The sequence below is a fragment of the Halichondria panicea genome, chromosome 8, assembly GCF_963675165.1.
Source record: "Halichondria panicea chromosome 8, odHalPani1.1, whole genome shotgun sequence".
In the NCBI taxonomy this organism is placed as follows: domain Eukaryota; kingdom Metazoa; phylum Porifera; class Demospongiae; order Suberitida; family Halichondriidae; genus Halichondria; species Halichondria panicea.
The window spans coordinates 2,898,829-2,921,061 of NC_087384.1; the positions used below are offsets into that span (position 1 = coordinate 2,898,829).

The window sequence follows — 22,233 nt, forward strand, 5'->3', positions numbered from 1 at the left end:
AGCCACATATCGATCTCACATCGGATTACATGATACTCTCCGTTGGGGAGTAATCAGAGGATGCTAGCGTCTTGAAATGGATCAACTTTCATTATTGATTAAAAGGGAATCAAAAGGAAAAAATGTGGAACGCTTCACGAATTTGCGTGTCATCCTTGCGCCTACTCCTCGTCCCCATAAATTGAAACAATTGAAACAAAATTGGAACAATTGAAGAATGCGCATGCGTGTTAAATAGCACGAGGTTCAAAAGCAGCACTTGCCTCATTTGTTCTAAAAAAGCAGTGAACTTGTTCTCAATCTGTTCTCAATTCGTTCTATATAAGATGGCTAGTTCCCATAAAGGTTACCCAGACTTTTATTGGACATCGAAGATTAAGGAGTTAGCTACTGGTAAACCGTTCGGGAAAGGAGAGAGGCCACAAAGTGGGATGTTGTATCCAAAGAAGTTGAGAAGTGCCCTAAGCACAGAAACGCCAGCAACGTGGCTATCACAAACTTCGCCCCCACCAGAGTGAGTACTGTAATTACAATTCACTTTTGGAACATTTGGAACAAAAAGAACGCGCATGCGTGTTCAATTCAAAACATTTGCACTCGTCTCATGCATTTGAACTTGTTCCAAATTCTTTTTGAAATAGTTCTCAATCAAGCAATCAAGATGCATGGCTAGTTCTGGATCTCACAAGGGTCACTCAGACCATCAAAGTTTAAAGATTTTGCTGCTGGTACCGTTTGGAAGAGGAGAGAGGCCTAGGAAAGGCACGGAGTGGGATCTTGTATCCCAGAAAGTCGAGAAGTGCCCCAAATACAGAAACGCCAGCAACGTGGATGTGATGGGGAAGGCCATCCGATGCATCTGTGGCTATCACAAGCCAGAAACTTCTCCCCCACCAGTGAGTACTGTAATTACCATTCACTTCAAACCTGAATACATGTATAGGTTAGTTGTCTGGAACACTATTATTGTATAATAACTACATCAGGTGGGCAGAAGAGACCTGCAAATGTGGTGAGAACAATAATTATGTTTACCAACCCCTACTTGTAAGTTAAAACCACACCCCTTTGTCTGTCTCTAATTAACGAGATAAGCTCTACAAATAAAATTACATCAACAATTTGAAGTAAGTGGACGGCCACAAACGAGCACGGGGAGTTCGTGGGCCAATTATGCTAGTATATGTATTTTCGTTTCAACATGCATGTTTGTGAAATATTATAGTTATTGCAGAAAGCGTGATTCACGTGAACATAATTTTTGAGTCTAAAAGTATTATTACATACATCATGAGATTAAGAAAGCGTGAACGTCATATATTTGGTTTCAAGTGTATACTGAGCATTTATGGTGTGGAGCATATTCAGTTGAACTTGGCAGAAACCTGCACAAGGACAACTGAAGACTCCGTTTGTATAATCTATAATTATTATAAAAAAGGAGAATTATTTTAATAGATCTACTTGACTAGATATAATGCAAAAACCATTCACGTGATGTATCACACAGACGTGCTCATAAATAAACAGTTCTCAAATGTTGCATTGTATCATTATTTCAACATGCATGTTTGTGAAATATTATAGTTATTGCAGAAAGCGTGAACTTTATTTGTTCACGTGAACATAATTTTTGAGTCTATATAAAGTATTATTACATACATGTACATCATCAGATTCTGAAAGTGAACGTCACATATTTTGTTTCAAGTGTATATACTGAGCATTTATGGTGTGGAGCATATTCAGTTGAACCTGGCAGAAACCTGCATAAGGACAACTGAAGACTCTGTTTTGAAGATCTTGTTTAGTTCTATTAATCTATAAATCTTTCCCAACAACCAGTCAGAAAGAGGAGAATTATTTTAATAGATCTACTTGACTAGACCATAATGCACAAAATATTCACGTGATGTATCACACAGACGTGCTCATAAATGAACAGTGTTCGCATTGTATCATTATTAGGAATCAAAAGGAAAAAATGTGGAACGCTTCACAAATTTGCGTGTCATCCTTGTGCCTACTCCTCGTCCCCATAAATTGAAACAATTGAAGAATGCGTCTGCGTGTTAAATAGCACGAGGTTCAAAAGCAGCACTTGCCTCATTTGTTCTAAAAAAGCAGTGAACTTGTTCTCAATCTGTTCTCAATTCGTTCTGTAAGATGGCTAGTTCCCATAAAGGTTACTCAGACTCTTATTGGACATCGAAGATTAAAGAGTTAGCTACTGGTAAACCGTTCCAAGAAATTGAGAAGTGCCCCAAGCACAGAAACGCCAGCAATATGGATGTGATGGGGAAGGCCACCCGATGCATCTGTGGCTATCACAAGCCAAAGACTTCTCCCTCACCAGTGAGTACGAACAAAATAATTTGGAACATTTGGAACAAATGAAGAACGCGCATGCATGCGTGGTCAATTCAAAACATTTGCACTCGTCTCATTTCTTCTGAGCATTTGAACTTGTTCCAAATTCTTTCTGAAATCGTCTCAATCAAGCAATCAAGATGGCTAGTTCTGGATCTCACAAGGGTCACTCCGACCAGATTAAAGATTTTGCTGCTGGTACACCGTTTGGAAGAGGAGAGAGGCCTAGGAAAGGCACCAAGTGGGATCTTGTATCCCAGAAAGTCGAGAAGTGCCCCAAATACAGAAACGCCAGCAACGTGGATGTGATGGGGAAGGCCATCCGATGCGCTGGAGCCATTGTTGACCTGCCAAACACGGTGGGTTCTCAAAAATGCAGTGTTTCCCCAGTGTAAAGTTCAAACAGGGGGAAGGGAGCACTATGTAAAATTACTGGTATCAGGGAATCAAAAGGAAAAAATGTGGAACGCTTCACGAATTAGCGTGTCATCCTTGCGTCGACGGGCCACTCCACTTCCCCATAAATTGAAAGGAAAAAAATTGGAACAATTGAAGAACAGGCACTGTAAGAGGAGAAACGGCACGGGTTTTGGCAGCACGCCCTGCACCCTTGCCCACTCCTCGAACGTTTACTATGGCACGGGCTTTGGCAGCACACACTGCACCCTCGCCTACTCCGGCACGGGCTTTGGCAGCACGCCCTGCATCATCGTCCACTGTTCGAACGTTTAACATGTCTCTTCAGGATAAGGTAATTATACTGTACTGTTGTAATTGTGTGCAGGTGAGCAAGCTGAGCCAAGACACCTCTCCTTCCTACTTATCGGCCACCAGCTACAGTGGGGGTCAATCAGTGAAGGTGTTCCAGCCTGACCTCGACACCGACGTCGAGAAGGAACTCGATGGGGTGGAGGATGAAGGCTTTCAAGAGGGCCCCGAGATTGGTGGCACAGACCTTGACTCCTTCTGTGCACCGAAAGCTCTTGTGACAAGGTAAGAATATACTAAACGTATGTGTGATTGTTTGTATGTACGAAGAACACACAGAGGAAGTGAACACAGGGCTATGCACGCGTAATAATCTATTTCTTTTGTAGGAGTCTACTAATGAGGAAGAGGAGCCCGAGGAGGCTCTTGACTCAAGGGGTATTGCTATACCCACTTCATGGTTTTCCTTAGGCTGACACAAAGTGGATAAGCTTGTGGAACTCCTCTTGGAAACAAAGGGCCGAGGCATCAAGGAGTGTCATGAAAACCTTGAGAGTACGATAAACGCCCACTAAAATATCCAAGGGGGCGTTTCGGACGTTCTAAAAGTTCGCAATCAGGCACCTTAATCAAGTGGTACAAGAACACCGAGCGGGCTAAAGAGGTAATGTTACGCAATTATTATGTAAACACTTTTGCTAGTACTCATTTTTCAGATAAAGTGCCTCCTTCAAGGAACGAAGCTCCCAGAGCCCCGACTAACAGCTGTATGTCAGCTCCCTTCAGCCCTGGTTCAACAATCGGCAATGGATGAACCAACTGTGCCCCATGATTTCCCCGAGCCAGAGGACACTGCTAGGCAGGCAAGAGTGAGGAACAGGGGTCAGAACCATCCCTCTCTACAGCTCCCCCTCCGCCACCTATGGCGTCACCGTAAGGCTGGAGAAATCCTTGACAGGGCCACTCACAACAACCTCGTCCATAAATGCCAGCGGTATGTCAATAGCACAATTGTCTGTTTAGAGCCCGAAAACGTACTCGTGTCGGCAGTGTGTCCACTGAGGGGCACACGCAATTTCGCGGCCAGCGCTACTGCCCCCAAACAGTAGGGGTTTCAAAAGAGGACTGGTTAGCCTCTAAGCGAGAGGAGTGGAAACTCAGTAAGTTCACCATAGATAATTATCGTTTTGTTTTTGTCCAATAGAGCAACAAGCCAAGACATGATACATACTAATTAATTTTTAGCCACCTTCTCAGGAGTAAGCAATATAATAGGTATGTCAATTGTGTGTGTCACTGTGCATTTAAAGTGATACTACAATTATGTGTAATAGATCACGCTTGTGCCCCGGGGAGACTTCATGGCTTGCATCACCGCTACAATACAACTGGCTCGAGTACTCGAGTACATATCCAAAACAGATCGCAATAGTACAAACTGTATCCAACAAACTTGATCTGCTTCTGCAAGACGTAAGGTATGCTCAGTTAATTACTGATTTGCTCTAATAACAATAATAGGTTCTAGGAGCTACTTAGGATGGTAATTGTTCTGTCACTGATGAAGGAAGTTTCAACTTTTTATCTGACCGTCCACATAATTATGACGAACACTCGAAACATTCACGTAAGTGCATGCTGATTTTGATTATTCACTGTAATGTTACACTCTATAGATCAATGTTAAGAAGATTTCATGGGACAGCTGATGTCCGTCACTGTAATGTTACACTCTATAGAATCAATGGTAAGAGGATTTCATGGGGACAGCTGAGGTCCTTGTATGACCGAGACACAGCAGCTGGGTGTTTGAGGAGCTTGCGCTCAGGTTAGTGCATATAGGTTTTGAGTGAATCTGTAAGCAAAGCTCTCAAATTGACTTGTGCATGGACTGGGAGAAGTGGGCCCTCTCACACAATAATATGGTTCTCAGCTCAGAGACACGACTGGGATTGAAAATTACATGTGAGGAATAATTATATTACATTCACACCCACTCACAGTTTCTCGTTTAGGTAGTAATTTGTCATATGTGATCAATGGCTTTCCTTTTCTTCCTGAGTTTGTGTACGACCTATCACATTGTATATCAAACGATAGATGCCTGGTGAAGTGGTCGATACTAATGTTAAGAATGTGCTTGACAAGGTGTGAATCCGCAGGCATATACAGGTGTTCGAGCGGTCCTTCAAGAGAACAAAACAAACTCAAACTCAGAGCATGCTGACTCATAATTATCTCAATGTCATGTCTACTGTTTTTTGTAAATTTATGAATAATTAAGGTGATCGATGATATAATTTTGATTTCTTAACAATGGTTGTTTTATATATAATAGCCTTAGTAACTGTCTGAAGTTAAACCTTAATTCTTGCTTTCTTCGCAATTTCCCTTATGCATGTGCAGTGACCAAGATAGATCTGTCGAAAAATTTATACCAAGGTATTTGTACTGATTTTGTCTAACCAGTATTCAGTTGTTATTATCGTGGAGCTGATTGCAAAACATTCTTTTTCTTCGAAAAAACCACATAACAGGCTCAGCATTTGATAGACTCAAAAAATATCCATTTCTTTCTTTTAGTGCCTCTAATTTTAGATATTTGACAGCTGCCAATTTCTAAGCGAGAGGGCCTGAGAAACTACAAATTGACTTTGCATGGCATTAGACGAGTTTAAAAGTCAATCCATTTTCTTCAACCCATGCAGTCGCCCCAGTCGCATATAATAATTATGTCCCTTTGTATTAATCATTTTGTACCGTTTTGTACAGTCATCCGCGCATATATTCCTAGCTTGCAGGACATGATTGCTTGAGAAACTTTGTCTATGTATATGAGGAAAAGCACCCTGAGATGACAGGCACGATTCCACTCCATTCAACCCAACTTCTTGTTGTCAACCCGTCAGGTAATTTCTTATCCACCGAATGAGATACGTAAATCAGTAACAAGCTTATGAATTAGAGTTGAATGAGGGACCTTATCGAAAGCTTTTGCATACCGTATATAGTGGGTATATTTCGAGGGTATTAATTTTCGCGAATAGACCTCTACAAAGGATTTCGCGGATTTTATTTTCGTGGTCTGAGTTCTAGCCTTTTGGCGCATGCGCACATCAACATGCAGCTTTACCTCCAAACCGTTAGCCTCGAATCCAGGCCTAGCCTGTATAAATTAGTGAGGTACTATGTCTGTATTTGCTAGTGGTGCAATGACCGACCGTACACGATATTAAATGGACAGAGAAGGTGCACCTAAATGACTGAAATGAGTTGGGCCTGGCACTAACAAAAGACTAGAAATAATAAAATTATTTTTGTTTGTGTATTTGAGGGTGATTTTGATGTGAGAAATCAATGTTCAAATCGCCTAATAGCTATTTAAATTTGAAACCTCTATAAATTATTATTTAGAAAATAAATATTCAACATTACTGCTGGGGCAGGACACCAATGCATACTCTCCGTAAAACTGTCCGAAAGAATTGTGTTAAAAGTTAAATTCTTAGAGATGAGGATAGCCACGCCTCCTCCATTCCTGTTCCTATCCAATCGTAATATTTCGTAACCATTGGCAATTTAAGAATCTAGCCAGGTACATATATCCTTCTGACCGTAAATTCTGCTTTTAAATCATCAATTTTGGGTAATTAACTTCTGACGCTGTACATTAATATACTGTATGCAGGTAATTTTCAGGGGACAAAATATTCGTGGCTCAGCAATATTGAGACATTTCGTGGGTAATATTTTCGTGGTTGGTGGTTGGAGCTTGCACTGCAGGTAAAGGTAGGCAAGGTCGCTTCATTCGTGGGTAAAATATTCGTGGTCAGACCTCCAACCACGAATATTTTGCCCACAAAAATTACACGCTATACGGTAATTATATTGAGAGATTTGTTTACTTTTGGGAAGAAAGGTGTTCCATTTGGGCCACTCCTAAAAAAGAGGTTGTTGTGTGGTTGTCCGTGTCGTTGTTAAGTACAGGGTTGGGCTCTTGATAATCAACTTGGTCATCAGTTACTTGTAAGCATGAGGTATACGTCATTGATCTGTGCCTCTCATTGTGGAGTTTCCTCTAATGTTCATGCTCTTTTTGTCTATTTTTTTTGTGTGGTTGAGATTTCCCACCTTTTTGGAGCGTATTTGTTCTACTTTTCGCTCTTCAGTTGTCATGTCGGATATGTTTAGTTTCTAGTTTGTTTCTATTAATTTGCTAATAATATTATTCTCAGGGTGTCGCAGGTTCTATTCAGTCGGACAAGTATTGGTCTGTTTCTTTTGCTTGATTTTTTGTATAGGAGCCTAGTCTCATACAGTCTCTGATGTTCTGCTCTGGGAAGCCAATAATTAGTGAGATTTCTTGAAAACAAAGCTGAAACTCAGCTCGATGAACTGGCCTCTCAGTCTCAAGATCTACTTAGCTATATGCTACCTAGTATACATGTAGTAGTATAAGGCTAATAAGCAAAGTATAAGCAATGGCATGAATTCCTTCTGCATGTTTACTGCATGCTTTAAAGAACTTCTTGAGGCATGTAGTGCGCTAAGCACCACAAAAAATAATTTGAAATGGTTCTTATTTAAAACAGACTGAATGGTTCTATGTTTTCATCTTGGGCCTCGTGTGCGTCTGTTTGAGTATGAGTTACAATTTCTGTCATTGTTGTTTTGAGTTAGCTTAATGATTACTGAGTGCATAGCATACAAACAAAGGGGACGGAGCTGGCGGACAGTTGCAGGAAGCAAGACTTACTTATACCGGCACAATCACCTTCACAATGGAGAATATCTTCAGTATCTTTGATGGCACCATCACATAGGTTGCACTGTTGTTTCTTTTTAGGTTTCTTTATGTGCTGTTGGCATCAGAGTTCACTGCCTAGGTTTGGGCTCTGGTATTGGTGCTCATCATTAATTTATAGCAGCTTCTAGAATCAGTCCTAAAAAAAAAATCCTAAAGGTTTAGTCTCTATTCGAACTCGCTCGCTCAAAATAAAATGTCCCTTAAAATTTATTACCCAAATCAATTTCCCACCTCTAAAAATCTAAAATAAATAAATGCCTCACTGTTTAGCGGTCACAGAATAATTATTATCTCTCAATTAGCACACTCAAATAGCAGCCCCCCCCCCCCCCCCCCCCCCCGTCTAGTTAGGTTAGCACAGCCAGTCTACACATGCAATCCAAATACAAGAAATTTCCAGATTAACGGATGTCATTAATTGATTATGAATATCATTAACGAAGACAATTTTATACATGTATTATGATATTACTGTGGCCAGAATGCTAGCTAGAATAGTCTTTTATCTCTCCAATACAGTGAGTCTTGTGAGCTCTTTCTTCGTTTTCTTTGCAGTCGCCATTGTCTTGAGCAGTTTATTATTGCTGATTCAGCAAAGCAATATGGTTTGCGCATGCGCAATAACTGACAGAATCAAAATACCGTATAGCGCGAAATTTTCGAGGGGCTTATAATTTTCGTGGATTAGCAATCCTACACGAGAAAATTAAGTCCACGAATAATGAAGTTAGACAACTACCAGGGTAAATGAAGTGAAAATGCTGATGCAGGGGATCAGCACCTCAACCCCCGCATCTTGCTCTGACACCCCACTGCTACGACCACCAGCACCACCATCATCACCAGTGATATACAAGCCTCCAATGATTCGTGTCAAATTTATTGTTATTCTGTCCCAAATTGAAGAACAACTACCACCACCACCAACTGAACAAATGCCACCTGTTGGCTCTGAAAAACTTATCCTTTCGAATCTAGAATTTGTGGAATATCTTATTACTGTAAAAATTAATTCACTATTTTATAGAAAAGCGTACTTCAAGGACAACGGAATGGCGCATGGCAGTGGCAGCAGCTTTGACCGCTCCTGCTCTACAAACAAGGAAGTTGTGGGCAACCAATGGTGTCTGGTAACCATACACAGTTTACGGCCAGTGGTATTGTCCGCAGACGTCTAACCTATCAAAGGCCGAATGGCTAGCCGAGAGGAGGGAAGTAAGGGAGGCAGCAAAAATCAGTAAGTGTTCAGACTTATATTTACATGCATTATAAGTTACGTTATAATTTACAGAGGCTCAGCAGAACAAGGAGAGCTACACTACTTATAATGAGTGTTGCGTTAATTACCAGCATTTAATGTAAATGATGGTAGATTTAGAATATTTTGTGAGTGAAAACCTTTGTAAACGAGCCGACCCTTTGCGAACAACTATTGCGTTTTGGCAATGTATTTACTTGTGTTGCGGATTTGATCAACCATCGCAAAGTTTGATGCTCGCAAAACATTCAAGTAATCGGTATTCATTGCATTGCCAAGTGATGTCATGTGTCAAGGTAGCTAGCTGCTGCATGCAACTATTGTACAGAATCTTGGCAACAAATGCGGTGGACTTAGACGAGGTAAGACTAGGCCCTCAAAAGATAGAGTAGGTTGTCATGATTATGTTTCCAGCGGGGGAAGTCAATATGTGCAAAACTGCCTTAGCTATACTAGTTCTGACAGCCACTCTTTGTATCTCGAGAATACAGTAACTCTTATACTCTTCCCTCGCTGGATACTAGTACCTAGCAATGATAAGTTAATCTAGCCTTGCTTGATCTTAGGCCGCATTTGCAGTTCTTCTTATTAAGTAATTAGCATAATTGAATATTAAGCTACAGTAGACTCTCGTTAATCCGGTCACCCTTGGGATCATGCAGCTTGGCCGGAATAGCGAGGTGGCTGTATTTCGGGAAATAGCCACGGCTTAAAAACGACCTTACCTTGAATCTAATGACTAATTTTGCCTCGAGGATAAAATGAATCAATTTTATTTGCTAAACCACACCCAAAACGTCATATCCGGTCGTAATACACGTATAAATGAAAACCTTGTTTGGGAAAGCCAGCACTGGCTGGTATATGGAATAGCGAGTGGCCGGTGAGTTTTGTGCAGTAAACATATAGCTAGCATTCCGTGCCAAGCCAAATGGCCGGTATATCGAGGTGGCCGTACTTCAGAGAGCCAGAATAGCGAGAGTCTACTGTAAAAAAAATATTGAATGGATTATTTTTGATGTAATAAACTGTATGTTGCAAATAATATAGCAAGTATAAACATAGTGGTATTTAAAGCCAGACCCGGCCGGGCCTTAAGTACCCAGAGATGCTTTCGCTCAAAAATTATTAGAGCCACAATTATAGTAGAGGGAATAAGTTACATTAGCTAAAAATGCTGTTAGTTTTCGTCGCTTGCAACCGTTGAGCAGTTACAGCTGGAATAGACACACAGACAGCTTTACCATATCCCGAGGCATAACAATGATAAGAACTACTTACTTGGGATATTTTATGGCTCAAAAGCCCGTTATTAAATTGAAATACTGTGGTTAATCATATAGCGCGAAGTTTTCGAGGGGCTTAATTTTTGCGGATTTTGTGGGTTAGCAATCCTTGTTCTTTATTATCTGCTATAACGTGCAAAGATTGAAAGGCGTGGCTTCCGGTAACTGTAGTATAGTCATTCCGTAACATTGTGCAACGAAATGACTTCAGTGGGCAAACCTTTGCCCACGGACTATCATAAGAAAAATGTCTATTCAAGAGATATGTACTAGGTGTGGGAAACTCACCTACTTTCTGCCTTTTCGTTTCAATCTATTTCCCCCCTTTGTAGAGAAGGTCTGCGCTCACTCATGCCCGAGCTTCTCCAACATTATTTTTGGCCATGCAAGGTGTGGGAGCTCGTGTCAAAAACTGGGTTGGATATTAGCACACTCGTCTGGCCTGACACTAAGGCTGACTTTATAAGCCACGAGGTATAACAAATGTTACTGCGCATGTGCCCTCCCCTAATAAATAACCCGGGCGATAATTATCTCGAAGACGTACTCCGGAGTGTACACGTAGAACTTATCATGTGTCTAAATCAAAGAAGAAAAGGCCTGACAGAGAGTGGGAGACTCTTGCAAAACAGTATAATTATGTCAGTGGAGCTTTTCCAGTTTGGTCGGGGACAGCGCCCTCCTAAAGATAGTCTGTGGGCAATGCCAAAGGTTTGCCCACTGAAGTTATCGAAGGGTATTAAATGGGTGGGACAGATGTGGCAACTTGAGTGTCACTGTGGCTATCACAAACTTCAGGTAGGAGTCAAATAATATACTTCACCTGTGTAAACCCCGAACACTAAAGAACTAACCAGTGCAGTAACTAGATAGCCTGGTGGAGAAAGCCCTCTCCCTCTTCAGAGATCAGAACTAGATCTATCTCTCTCCTTTCACACGAGACGGCTCACAGGCATTATTTTGGAGCTATGAATAGGCAGCGTATGCATATTATCCAGGGGCGGATCCAGAGGTAGTTCGTTGGGTTCGTACGAACTACCCTTCCAGCTAGTATATATTAGCTAGCTAGCTAACTGTCGTGACAAAGTCGTACAAAGTACGTCCTCTCTGCTTAATAAAAGGGTGGGGCTGGTTCTCTTTGCATAATAAAAGGGTGGGGCTGGTTCTCTCTACATAACAAGAGGGTGGGGCTGGCTACTGCAACCGTAGTCAAGCGATAATATTATTATATATATCTAGCCATGAATCCTTGACTCCTGGTGTAAGAAGAGGAAAGTTTCAGGTAAGGGAGAGTGCATGACACTGCATATTGAATGACACTGCATACTTACATGTATAATTGCTATAAAATCATTAATATATTGATGGTCAAGTTCTACAAGTCTATAGCCAAGTCTCCTCTTCACCAGCCACCACCGTCTGTCTTTCCACTGGGGACCACTACTATCTCTCCTCCAGTCACAACCATCATCTCTCCTGTGTTTATAAATCATGAGGGAGAACATGAGGGTTAATTAGTGGGCGTGGTACTTTAAAAGGGGCGTGGCCACAAAAATTTCGGCGCTATGCGCCAAGTAAACTTCTTGCCTGCGCTTTGCGTGGACAAGAAGTACTATAAGAACCCCCCTTCCTTAAATCCTGGATCCGCCCCTGTTATCATAATTTTCTTCTATTCATCATTGCAGGCCATTCATATTTTGTAAATTCATAGAGTCATGCATCAAATGCCCAACAAATTAAATTAGCAAGGTATAATTATGCACGCATGTAAACAATCACTTCTGTCCTAACTGTTTCCTCCTTCTCCTCTTCTGCCTCAATCTCTTTGAGCAGTGCCTTTGCATTCTTATCTCTGTCAGCTGCCAGTTTGTACAATTCCTTAGCCTTGGCTTTGTCCTTGGATAACATTGTAGTACATGTTGCCAAGGTAAACCTGCGTAAGGCAAAATAACAGGAATGCATAATCTTTGGACAGGTACATGCAGTGTACAGTGAACTAGGCATACCTGAGCTGGTGCAAATCCAATATCTGCTGCTTGTTGGAACTCTTAGATGCTTTCTCGAAACTCTGCTCCACTCCTTTACCAGCAAAGTAGTGTCCTCCCAGGTTGTAGAGAGCAATATAATATGGGGTGACATGAAATTCGTGAGACATGCACACTGGTGATGAATGAATATCTACAGCTAAGTGAAATTGTGTATAGGTCTACTTTAAATACCTGATTTGCTTGCTAGTATGGTGCTCAAATGTTTTGAGCGTGGACTCCTCCACACCCTTACCGTGAGTGTATATAGCACACATCCAGGGACAAATGGGCCATATAGGGTCACCTGGAAGAGTTCGAGCCACAATCCCTTCGACTCCTCTCAGTCCGTCTGCTCGAGCCACAATCCCTTCGACTCCTCTCGGTCCGTCTGCTCGAGCCACAATCCTTTTGACTCTTCTCGGTCCGTCTGCTCAAGCCACAATCCCTTCGACTCCTCTCGGTCCGTCTGCTCGAGCCACAATCCTTTCGACTCTTCTCGGTCCGTCTGCTCAAGCCACAATCCCTTCGACTCCTCTCGGTCCGTCTGCTCGAGCCACAATCCTTTCGACTCTTCTCGGTCCGTCTGCTCAAGCCACGACCCCTTCGACTCCTCTCAGTCTGTCTGCTCGAGCTACAATCCCTTTGACTCCTCTTAGTTCATCTGCTCGAGCTTTGACTCCTCAGTACTCCCAGCCCTGATCAAATCCCCCTGGAATAGTAAAAACAATACCTACATGTAAGTACATAATAATTATACTCAATTTTCAGCCACTTTCTCAGGAGTAAGTAATAACATACATTTCCATTGTGTGTGTCACTGTGCATTTAATGATAGAATGATGTGTAATAGATCTGCAACAAACATGCAACAAGGAATTCACACCAACAAACTAATTTGGTGCAACAAGATTCCTCTGACTCGGAATGTTTATGTTTAAACTGAGTACTACGTGAGGTGCTGCTGGCTTTTGAGCGTTCTCTGTCCGATAGTGAGCCATCCTCTCCCGAACTAGGATGGTGTTCATGATCAGCGCCTCTTTAACAAGCTCCAGTTTCCCCATGCGCAACTCCTTTGTGGGAATATCTCGGTGATCTTCTGAGTCTCCATGAGCCTTTTTGGGAGGCAGGCTTGAGACGTAAGGTATGCTTACCTAATTTGCTCTAATAAGGTTCTAGGAGGTACTTTGGGTGGTAATTCTGTCAACAGGCGTTGATCAAACTTCACGATTTTGAGCTGGTATACAAGGTGCCAAATCCTTTCACTGATGAGGGAAGTTTCTGACCCTCCACATCTGATTAAGACCGTGAGGAACTGCTGGATGTCAAACCCTCGAAACCTTCACGTAAGTGTTTGCTGATTTTGATTGTTCACTGTAATATTACACTCTATAGAGGATTTCATGGGGACAGCTGATGTCCTTATATGACTGAGACACAGCAGCTGGTGTTGGGGAGCTTGCACTGCACTGCTCAGGTAATTAACTTACTAGTGTGTATGCATGATTTTTTGTGCATAATTATAGGTCTGGAGTGAATCTGTCTGTAAGCAAAGGACTGAGAGAAGTGGGTGCTCTCAGCTCAGAGAAAATTACATGTGAGGAATGTAATACATTCCCACACCCACTCACAGCCTCAGGGTCTCGTTATTATAGACAGTACGTTAGGGTCGCAAGTACATATTTTTTGTCACCAATGGTTTATCTTTTGCAGGGCAAGTCGTTTATTGAAATCGTACGCGATTTTAAGTCCTAGGCCAAAGAATCTGACAAAATTTCTTTCTGTCGGTGCCAAACGCAACAAGGAGTGTAAAACTTATGTATAGAGGTGGTAGTAAAAATGTACAGACATTCACGAACTGTTCCCCATAATGCAGGAGACTCAAACCGAAAACATTCTGATCTTTACAATGTCATGACTTGTCTACTGTTTAAATTGTTACGAAATGATAATTATAATATACCATTGGTTACCATAATTATTGTATAGGGTCAGGTCAGGTCACGGTGATTTGTTACCGATGTTATTAACAATGTTATTATTAATAGGCCTAGCTATAGGCTTGTTCACATCTACCTCCAATCATTCTCCTGTCGCTGGCATGCTCTGTTCCCTTCCCCCGTCAGAGCAGTTTCCATTTCTTCAATTCAAGGTACAAAGGTTGGTTGCTTGCTGCCTAGGTGAACCTCTTTTCTTCTTCTCCTTCCTCCTTTTTCTTTTCCCCCCCTCTTTTCCCCCTTTTCCCCCTTCATGAGGAAGATTAGCGATTAGCGCCCTTCCTTGTGCTGCGGTTCCCCGTGAATTGGAACAATTGGAACATTTGGAACAAAACTGGAACAATTGAAACAAAAATTGAAACAATTGAAACAAAATTGGAACAAAATTGAAACAAAATTGGAACAAATAAGAACGCGCATGCGTGTTAAGTAGATCTAGCACGAGAACAGCAGCACTTTTCTCAGTGAACTTCTCATTCTGTTCTCAATTCGTTCTGTAAGATGGCTAGTACCCATAAAGGTCACTCAGACTCTTATTGGACGTCGAAGATGAAGGAATTAGCTACTGGTAAACCGTTCGGGAGAGGAGAGAGGCCTATAGGAAAGGCACCAAGTGGGATCTTGTATCCAAAGAAGTCGAGAGGTGCCCCAATCACAGAAACGCTAGCAACGTGGATGTGCTGGGGAGGGCCATCCGATGCACCTGTGGCTATCACAAGCCAAGGACTTCTCCCCCACCAGTGAGTACTGTAATTACCATTCACTTCAAACCTGAATACATGTACAGTGCAGTTGTCTGGACAGTGCAGTTGTCTGGCACAACACTATTATTGTATAATCTACATTAGCTACAGGTCGCTAGCACGTCAGGTGGGCAGAAGATACCTAGCTGCATGTGTGGTGAGAACAACTATAAAGTTATACATCCCACAAAATTACACATGTACGTACAGATACCAGGCCAGGTGACTGGGGGGGCTCCTGCGAAGAAGAGAAAGGGAACACCCGACACACAGTTTGTTCCCAATTTCATGGTATGAAACTATAATGACGCATAATACTTGATAAATCACAAATTATTATAGGCAGCTTCTCGTCGAATTGGTTGTTCACCCACCGCACTTCTCCCAGCGACGTCAGCTGCTACTCCCCCTCCTATACATGTCCTGAATAAATGAATAAAGGATGTAGCATCTCATAATAGCTCCACTCTAATATCAGTTTGTTCGTTCCACAGTCCTAACAGAGCCTCACAGTCCACCTTTCAGCTGAGACTTACTAGTGGCAGCTATTGCATGGCGGACTGTTCAGTAACATGTACAACATTGCAAGACACTTGGCAGACCTTGAGGTAAACAGACAATACTGTGGATACAAGCATTTTTAGTGTCACTCAACTCGGTAATTTATTCTGCACATCTAGGTTATCATGTGCACACAGCTTATATATCACCTTGCTGTAAAGTGAGAAGTGATAGTTTTCCCCCCTGTGTAGACCCCGAATACTGAAGAGCTGACCAGTGCAGTAACTAGCCTGGTGACTCTCCCTCTCTCCTTTCACACGAGACGGCTCACAGGCATTATCTTGGAGCTATGTCGGGAAAGAAAGATGACATCATGTGATTTTGGGAGAACTAAAACAGGCAGACTCAGCATATATAATTATATATATAATTATGCATAGTTAATTTTCTATAATTATTATTATCATCATTGCAGGTCATTTATTTGCATAATTGAGTCATGATTATTAATTCAAATGCCCAGAAATTAAAGAATTAATGCAAGGTATGGCATGCATATAAATCATAATAATTCAGAATCTGTCCTAACTGTTTCCTCCTTCTTTCTTCTCTTCTGCCTCAATCTCTTCGAGAAGTGCCTTTGCATTCTTGTCTCTGTCAGCTGCCAGTTTGTACAGTTCCTTAGCCTTGGCTTTGTCCTTGGTTACCCCCAGACCATTGTAGTACATGTTGCCAAGGTTTACCTGCACATGCATGTATATATATAAGGCAAAATAACAGGAATGCAGTCATATATGGGTCTAGAGCATATAATCTTTGAACAGGTACTGTGTATAGAGGCAATTTTGACAATGCAGCCTGAACTATAAGGCATACCTGAGCTGGTGCAAATCCAATGTTCGCTGCTTGTTGGAAACTCTCAGATGCTTTCTCAAAGCTCTGCTCCACTCCTTTACCAGCAAAGTAGTGTCCTCCCAGGTTGTAGAGAGCAATGGGGTGACCTGAAATTCGTGAGACACACCGGTGCATGAATATCTGCAGCTAAGTGAAATTATGTATAGGTCTATAACTATATAAATACCTGATTTGCTTGCTTCAGTATGGTGCTCAAATGCTTTGAGCATGGACTCCTCCACACCCTTACCGTGAGTGTAGCACACAGCCAGGGACAAATGGGCCATAGGGTCACCTAAAGGAGTCAGTTAATTGTGCATGGTGGCTTTGTGAAAGATGTGATTGAAAGAAGCTATAGTGCTGACAATTTAATATGTTATGCATGGACTGTACCCAGTTCTGCTCCTTTTTTGTAGCAGGCTACAGCTTCAGTCATATCTTCAGCAACGCCCTGCCCATTCTTGTACATCTCCCCTGCAATGTAGAGTAGCATAAGCACACATTTTATTAACAGTCAGCTTGCTGGAGCACATACAAGGTTTCCTATAGAACATTTTACCACAAAAATGCTAGCTTACAAGTGCTGCTAGTGCATGTTTGATGCTAGAAAAAGCTCTCTAACTCTCGTTTTAAATGCTTTTGAACAACAATTTTTGTGTATATAATATTCTCATACATATCTACATATCTTTAGCATGATTAAAACTAGCATAGTTTATGCAAGAAAATGGACAAAACATTCAGCATGTCACCAAAGACTAAAGCAACCTGTTATTATTATTTGAAAGGGAATCAAAAGGGAAAAATGTGGAACGCTTCACGAATTTGCGTGTCATCCTTGCGCAGGGGCCATGCTAATCTTCTCTGTATCGTTCCAATTTTAGTATATGTAGTGCCGAAGCAACTACACTAAGCTAGTGTGCAGTGAACCTATATGTAGACGAGACGACTCGCTATTACTAGTCTGTGGTGAGAATGGAATGCATAGAATCAACAACAGATTAGCTGTCGAACGGCCAGCGTAATTGTTCCCAAGCTTTACAGAATCTCACACTCTATTTATTAAACAAGCTCAAATCAGCTCAAATTTGTTCACCACTGAAACAGCAATTAGCCAAACTATTGAGGAATCATATAGAGTTTATTTGAACTGAATACCTATAGTACAAGGGGAGATACGGTCCAAATTCTATAGGGACCTAATTCTTCACTATATACTACTATGTCTCCCTTGAGCTTAGTAGCCACTCCCTTCACTGCCCAAGCTTGTACTTTAAGTCCTTTAGCCACTTAGCTCAAGTACATGTAGTGCTAATAAGCTGATAATGAGATCAGTGGGCTGATTGAGTAAACACACACCCCATGGACTCACCTAAGATGTTGTAAGCCTCAGGAATAAAGTTTTGAGAGCTCACCTAAACAAAACAGAGCAGATATAATTATAGTGATTTTATTGTTTGTTGAGCTTACTTTGTATAACGTGAATGCCCTATTGAAGTTTTGTTCCATCCCCATACCACTGTAGTACATTCCAGCGAGTGTGAACTGAGCATATGGGTGGCCTTTCATTGAGAGCTCTGTCATTATTTGGCCTGCTCTTGTTACGTCTGGAGACACTCCTTGCCCTGCAGTCATTCAACAATCGAGGTAACATGGAATCTATTCATGAATGGCTTAATAGTCACCTGTTCTTAGCAATTGTGCAAAGGTGTACGAAGCGTTTGAGTCGCCAAGTTCTCCACTGTATTCAAACAGTGTAGTTGCAATATTGCCAGCATTCGTGAGTCGGTCTCTGGATTGAAACACAGCAACTGCCAAGTCGTACACCTCGGCTCCAGACACTGTAATTCAAATTACGGCACATTTTAAAAGTGCTAAAATAAGCTCACGGTTCGTTTCAGAGTTCAGTTTCTTCAGTAGTTGAACCGTAACATCTGATACGTCACTGGTTATTGAGGAAAGGAAGGACAATTGCCGATCCTTTACGTACCCATCACCCGTTTTCAACTCTGTTTTCACAGCCTCAATAAATTGATCATGTTCTACATTGTCTGCATTGTGTGATGTTTCATGAGCAGCTACACACACTTATCAAAGTCTGAGCATACACAACTGGTCACTGATTGGCATCTCACCGTAGCTGAGCTGTCTTGTAGCTAGCAGATGGCTGTGAAATGCAGGCTGAATTGCAGAAAAGACGCCAGCGATCACTGTATTAGGCTTTGCTGCAGCTGAGGGAAGCCTCAACCTTCTTGCCTGTGCAGTCCCAGAGCTCAAAGCACTTGTAAAACGAGAGAAAAGCTTGATAGATCTAGAGTTGACGCTACACATACACCTACACTGCAACATGGCTGTGGCTGGCTTGTATACAGTATTATCATTGATTAGGTAAAGATCAGTAAACATTTAGCATAACTTGAGTTATGTAAACTGTTTTTTGGATTTGCTCACCCTTTTCCATTCCTGATCCTATGGGTAAAGATCACAAGAATAATATGTAACAATCTTGCCACCTTAGCCGCCTTTGCAGTTAGTGCATGGCTAACTTAGTGCACAAATGAAGGTGGTAATTAATGAAGTTAGCCTATAACTAACCTGCTTCATTGCGGGGTGTGATATGCGATATGCCTATGGTAGTTATAATAGTCACACACTGCCTCTCTTTGTATGGTTGTGGAGATTCAGTTCCTTGGGAAAAACACTTTCAACAGAAATTGACTTGACAATTGAATTGACAGATTTGGTCGCATTATGTTCACTAGAAACTACCAAGCTCATTCCTCCACTCCGTCTGCTGTGATTGACTGTAACTATGCATGTTAAACTCATTATAGTTTATACAGGTGTACAAGCCCCATAATCATCATCACATCCGCTTAAACGAGGTAGTTCGCAATGGAATCATTCTGTTCTCTATAGCACCACAATTCCATCAGAGATTGTTACGTCGGATGCTTCAGGTTCCTGGGGCTGTGGTGCATATACCAGGCATCACTGGTTTCAGATCCCGTGGGCCCTATACGAAAGTTATGCCGCTGAAAACATTGCAACCAAAGAAATGCTCCCCATCATCATTGCAGCAGCCTTGTGGGGTGGTTGTTGGCAAGGGGATAAGGTCCTCTTTCGGTGTGACAATATGGCAGTAGTCACAGCACTTAAAAGAAAAAAAAGAAAATTCAATTGCAGGGACAGACAGATGATGCATTTGCTCTGTTGTTTGCGTTTTTTCGAAGCTAACTACAGCTTCAACCTTATTCCTGAACATATTGGGGGTATTGATAATGATTTAGCTGACGATCTGTCTCGTGGCAATCTCTCTGCCTTCTTACAAAAGTCCAACCTCCCCTCAACAGCGGTATCGGCAATACCTTCCGAGCTGTTAGAAATGTTGATGGGTCCCGGTCAGATTGGACGTCACAACATTGGATGTTCAACGCTATTTTAAATTTGAACAAGGTTTAGCCCAAAAACTTGGAATTAAAACTTTTGTGAGTTTTGCACTGTGTTACCGTATCAGTTTGTATCACTCCCGATTACTCAACCTTTATATCCTGTTGCTACGTTTGTTGCCAAGTGCAATATGCAGCATAATGCACTGCTGAAAGTCATAATGCACTAACCGCAAAATCATAATGCACTAACCACAAAACGCCCCTCTTGTAGGCCTGTGCCAAATATTCACCTATTTATTCAAATTATTTGTTCACACTTGATCAGCCTATTATTCAACTTCATCACCCTATTATTCAAATTGATGTCACCTATTATTTAACATACATTGCAGCGAACTAAAACACCTATAAAATATATAGCACAAAAAATGGGATTAAGTCAATTTCAGCAGCGAAATAACAAACTTTATATCCCGTTGCTACGTTGTTGCCAAGTGCAATATGAAGCATATTGCACTGCTGAAAGTCATATTGCACTGACCGCAAAACGCCCCTCTGGCAATTAGACAGACAATTAAATTAAAATTAAATTAATACGCATGAGAAATAACAAGTATCAAAGTATGTCCAGCCATGCAGGAATGTCTGTTCAGCACTGCTGGAGTTTCTTCTTGCAACCATGCAGGTTTTAAAATTGTCCAAGATTCATTTTGTGGAAGATTCTGTGTTCCTAGATCGACCTAGTCCTCGTGATGCATGTCAATTCTGCTTCACCGTAGCACTAGAAGTGGCTCTTTTTGCTGGGGGCATGAGCTGTTTTGCAGCAGTGTAGAAGCAGCTTTCTTGGCTTGGTTATGAGGCCGTAAATACACATGTATTCACTGAGTAGTGGGGTGGGGTTGTTTCTTTGCAGCAGTAAGTGGGGCGGGGCTGTTTTGCAGCACCAGAAGTGGGGTGGGGCTGTTTTGCAGACCAACAATTTTGTGTCAAGCCATTCGTCGGTCATGCCAATCTTACACGCTGCATGCAGATACTGGCGTCTAGAAGAGAGAAGAGATGGAGCTGTGTCTAGAGTTGTCTCTGTCTTTTTTGTGCAGTTTATATTGTGTTACTAGGACAGTGTATGTTGCTATGCCCTAAGGATATAAACTAGTTATAACACGTGCACTCGGGCTGCATTGGCATATATTGCACTCAGCCCTCGGGGCTGGCGCCCTCGTGCTTCAGTGCAATATATTCCATACATCCCTTGTGCCCGTGTTATAACTAAAACTTAGCACAAAATATGTGGTCTCAACATTGATTGGACTAACAGGTTTACTGCCATGTAAAATGTGGGCGTGTTCTGAGCTGCTGCGCATGTGCAACTCAATGAATTATTCATTCCGGAATATTTGGCACAGGCCTACGGCCTCTGGCATTAGACAGACAATTAAATTAAAAATAAGATCATGAGAAATAACAAGTATCAAAGTAAGTACAGCAGGAATGTTCAGCACACTTTATAAGCCCACGTGATCCCGTTTCCAATCCCTCTTTCTACACTATCTATGGTTTTAGGTTCATTTTGTGGAAGATTCTGTGTTCCTAGACCTCTTCTCGTGCATGTCAATTCTGTTTCACCATAGCACTATAGAAGCGGCTCTTTTTGTTTCGCCATAGCACTATAGAAGCGGCTCTTTTTGCTGGGAACTTGAGCTGTTTTGCAGCAGTAGAGGCGAGCTTCTTGGTTTGGTTGTGATGCCGATGTCAGAGGAATGAATGACTCCCCGGTGTGAGTGACCCCCGTCATTCCTGCCTAAGGTGTGAAGGACTTCCCCAGGAGTGAATGAATCCCTATATGCATGCTTGTTTGTTCCCGCCAATGTGACCTGTTTCCATCTAGTATATTGTAGAATGAAGAGCCAGGATAAAGAACAAGGTTAGTAGCAAGGTAGTATAGTAGACAGCAAGTGACAGCTGGAATGTAGACCTATATTATGCATGTGAATGAAGAGCAAGATGGCAAGGTTAATACTGGAGCCAAGTGCTGAGCTGCAAATTGCCCATTTGTGGTTAGTGCATTATGACTTTGCATTATGACTTTCAGCAGTGCATTATGCTGCATATTGCACTTGGCAACAACGTAGCAACAGGATATAAAGGTTGAGTAATCAGGAGTGATACAAACTGATACGGTAACACAGTGCAAAACTCACAAAAGTTTTAATTCCAAGTTTTTTGGGCTAAACCTTGTTCAAATTTAAAATAGCG

The 22,233-nt window shown here is 41.8% G+C and overlaps 1 protein-coding gene, 5 long non-coding RNA genes and 1 other non-coding gene across 16 annotated transcripts; 3 read left to right on the forward strand and 4 right to left on the reverse strand.

The window, feature by feature from the left end:
• The first annotated feature begins 1,650 nt into the window (after positions 1–1,650).
• On the forward strand, positions 1,651–5,378 carry LOC135340157 (uncharacterized). 4 transcript variants are annotated; one of them, XR_010396234.1, is made up of 7 exons: positions 1,651–3,363; positions 3,468–3,742; positions 3,795–4,353; positions 4,413–4,556; positions 4,600–4,705; positions 4,755–5,043; positions 5,179–5,378. It is a non-coding gene; the product is annotated as an uncharacterized LOC135340157 (long non-coding RNA). The 4 variants fall into 4 exon arrangements; XR_010396235.1 differs by having other exon boundaries at positions 5,241–5,378; XR_010396236.1 differs by having other exon boundaries at positions 3,795–4,238; positions 4,324–4,353; positions 4,755–5,378.
• Positions 5,379–8,278: 2,900 nt separating this feature from the next.
• Positions 8,279–10,911, reverse strand: LOC135340158 (uncharacterized). The gene is made up of 2 exons (XR_010396237.1): positions 10,718–10,911; positions 8,279–10,129 (listed from the first exon to the last, which is right to left on the reverse strand). It is a non-coding gene; the product is annotated as an uncharacterized LOC135340158 (long non-coding RNA).
• A 1,211-nt stretch (positions 10,912–12,122) lies between these two features.
• Positions 12,123–14,663, reverse strand: LOC135340571 (uncharacterized). The gene is made up of 3 exons (XR_010396402.1): positions 14,530–14,663; positions 12,436–13,165; positions 12,123–12,362 (listed from the first exon to the last, which is right to left on the reverse strand). It is a non-coding gene; the product is annotated as an uncharacterized LOC135340571 (long non-coding RNA).
• On the forward strand, positions 13,052–14,396 carry LOC135340573 (uncharacterized). Of its 4 annotated transcripts, none has more exons than XR_010396409.1 (6): positions 13,052–13,192; positions 13,307–13,597; positions 13,664–13,799; positions 13,849–13,930; positions 13,980–14,111; positions 14,167–14,396. It is a non-coding gene; the product is annotated as an uncharacterized LOC135340573 (long non-coding RNA). The 4 variants fall into 4 exon arrangements; XR_010396410.1 differs by having other exon boundaries at positions 13,980–14,050; XR_010396408.1 differs by having other exon boundaries at positions 13,849–14,111.
• On the forward strand, positions 14,450–16,214 carry LOC135340572 (uncharacterized). Of its 4 annotated transcripts, none has more exons than XR_010396406.1 (5): positions 14,455–15,190; positions 15,305–15,350; positions 15,404–15,484; positions 15,536–15,801; positions 15,946–16,214. It is a non-coding gene; the product is annotated as an uncharacterized LOC135340572 (long non-coding RNA). The 4 variants fall into 4 exon arrangements; XR_010396404.1 differs by having other exon boundaries at positions 14,456–15,190; positions 15,299–15,350; XR_010396405.1 differs by having other exon boundaries at positions 14,450–15,350; positions 15,874–16,214.
• Positions 16,174–18,990, reverse strand: LOC135340570 (putative beta-lactamase HcpC). The gene is made up of 9 exons (XM_064536929.1): positions 18,724–18,990; positions 18,478–18,639; positions 18,274–18,429; positions 18,059–18,213; positions 17,961–18,003; positions 16,982–17,062; positions 16,776–16,883; positions 16,571–16,695; positions 16,174–16,437 (listed from the first exon to the last, which is right to left on the reverse strand). Exons 1-9 carry the CDS (start codon positions 18,935–18,937, stop codon positions 16,279–16,281), a joined length of 1,203 nt encoding a protein of 400 aa, XP_064392999.1. The 5' UTR covers positions 18,938–18,990; the 3' UTR covers positions 16,174–16,278.
• LOC135340578 (U6 spliceosomal RNA) lies at positions 17,390–17,496 on the reverse strand. Its single transcript, XR_010396415.1, has one exon. It is a non-coding gene; the product is annotated as a U6 spliceosomal RNA (small nuclear RNA).
• Positions 18,991–22,233: the final 3,243 nt, after the last annotated feature.

What these genes read in the sequence shown, in the direction of transcription:
- LOC135340570 (XM_064536929.1), bottom strand. Translation starts at nt 18,937, where the DNA reads ATGTTGCAGTGTAGGTGTATGTGTAGCGTCAACTCTAGATCTATCAAG. An exon ending in TACAAGACAGCTCAGCTACG is followed by an intron (nt 18,640 to 18,723) that starts GTGAGATGCCAA and finishes CACACAATGCAG; the next exon opens with ACAATGTAGAACATGATCAA. An exon ending in TGCACAATTGCTAAGAACAG is followed by an intron (nt 18,214 to 18,273) that starts GTGACTATTAAG and finishes GAATGACTGCAG; the next exon opens with GGCAAGGAGTGTCTCCAGAC.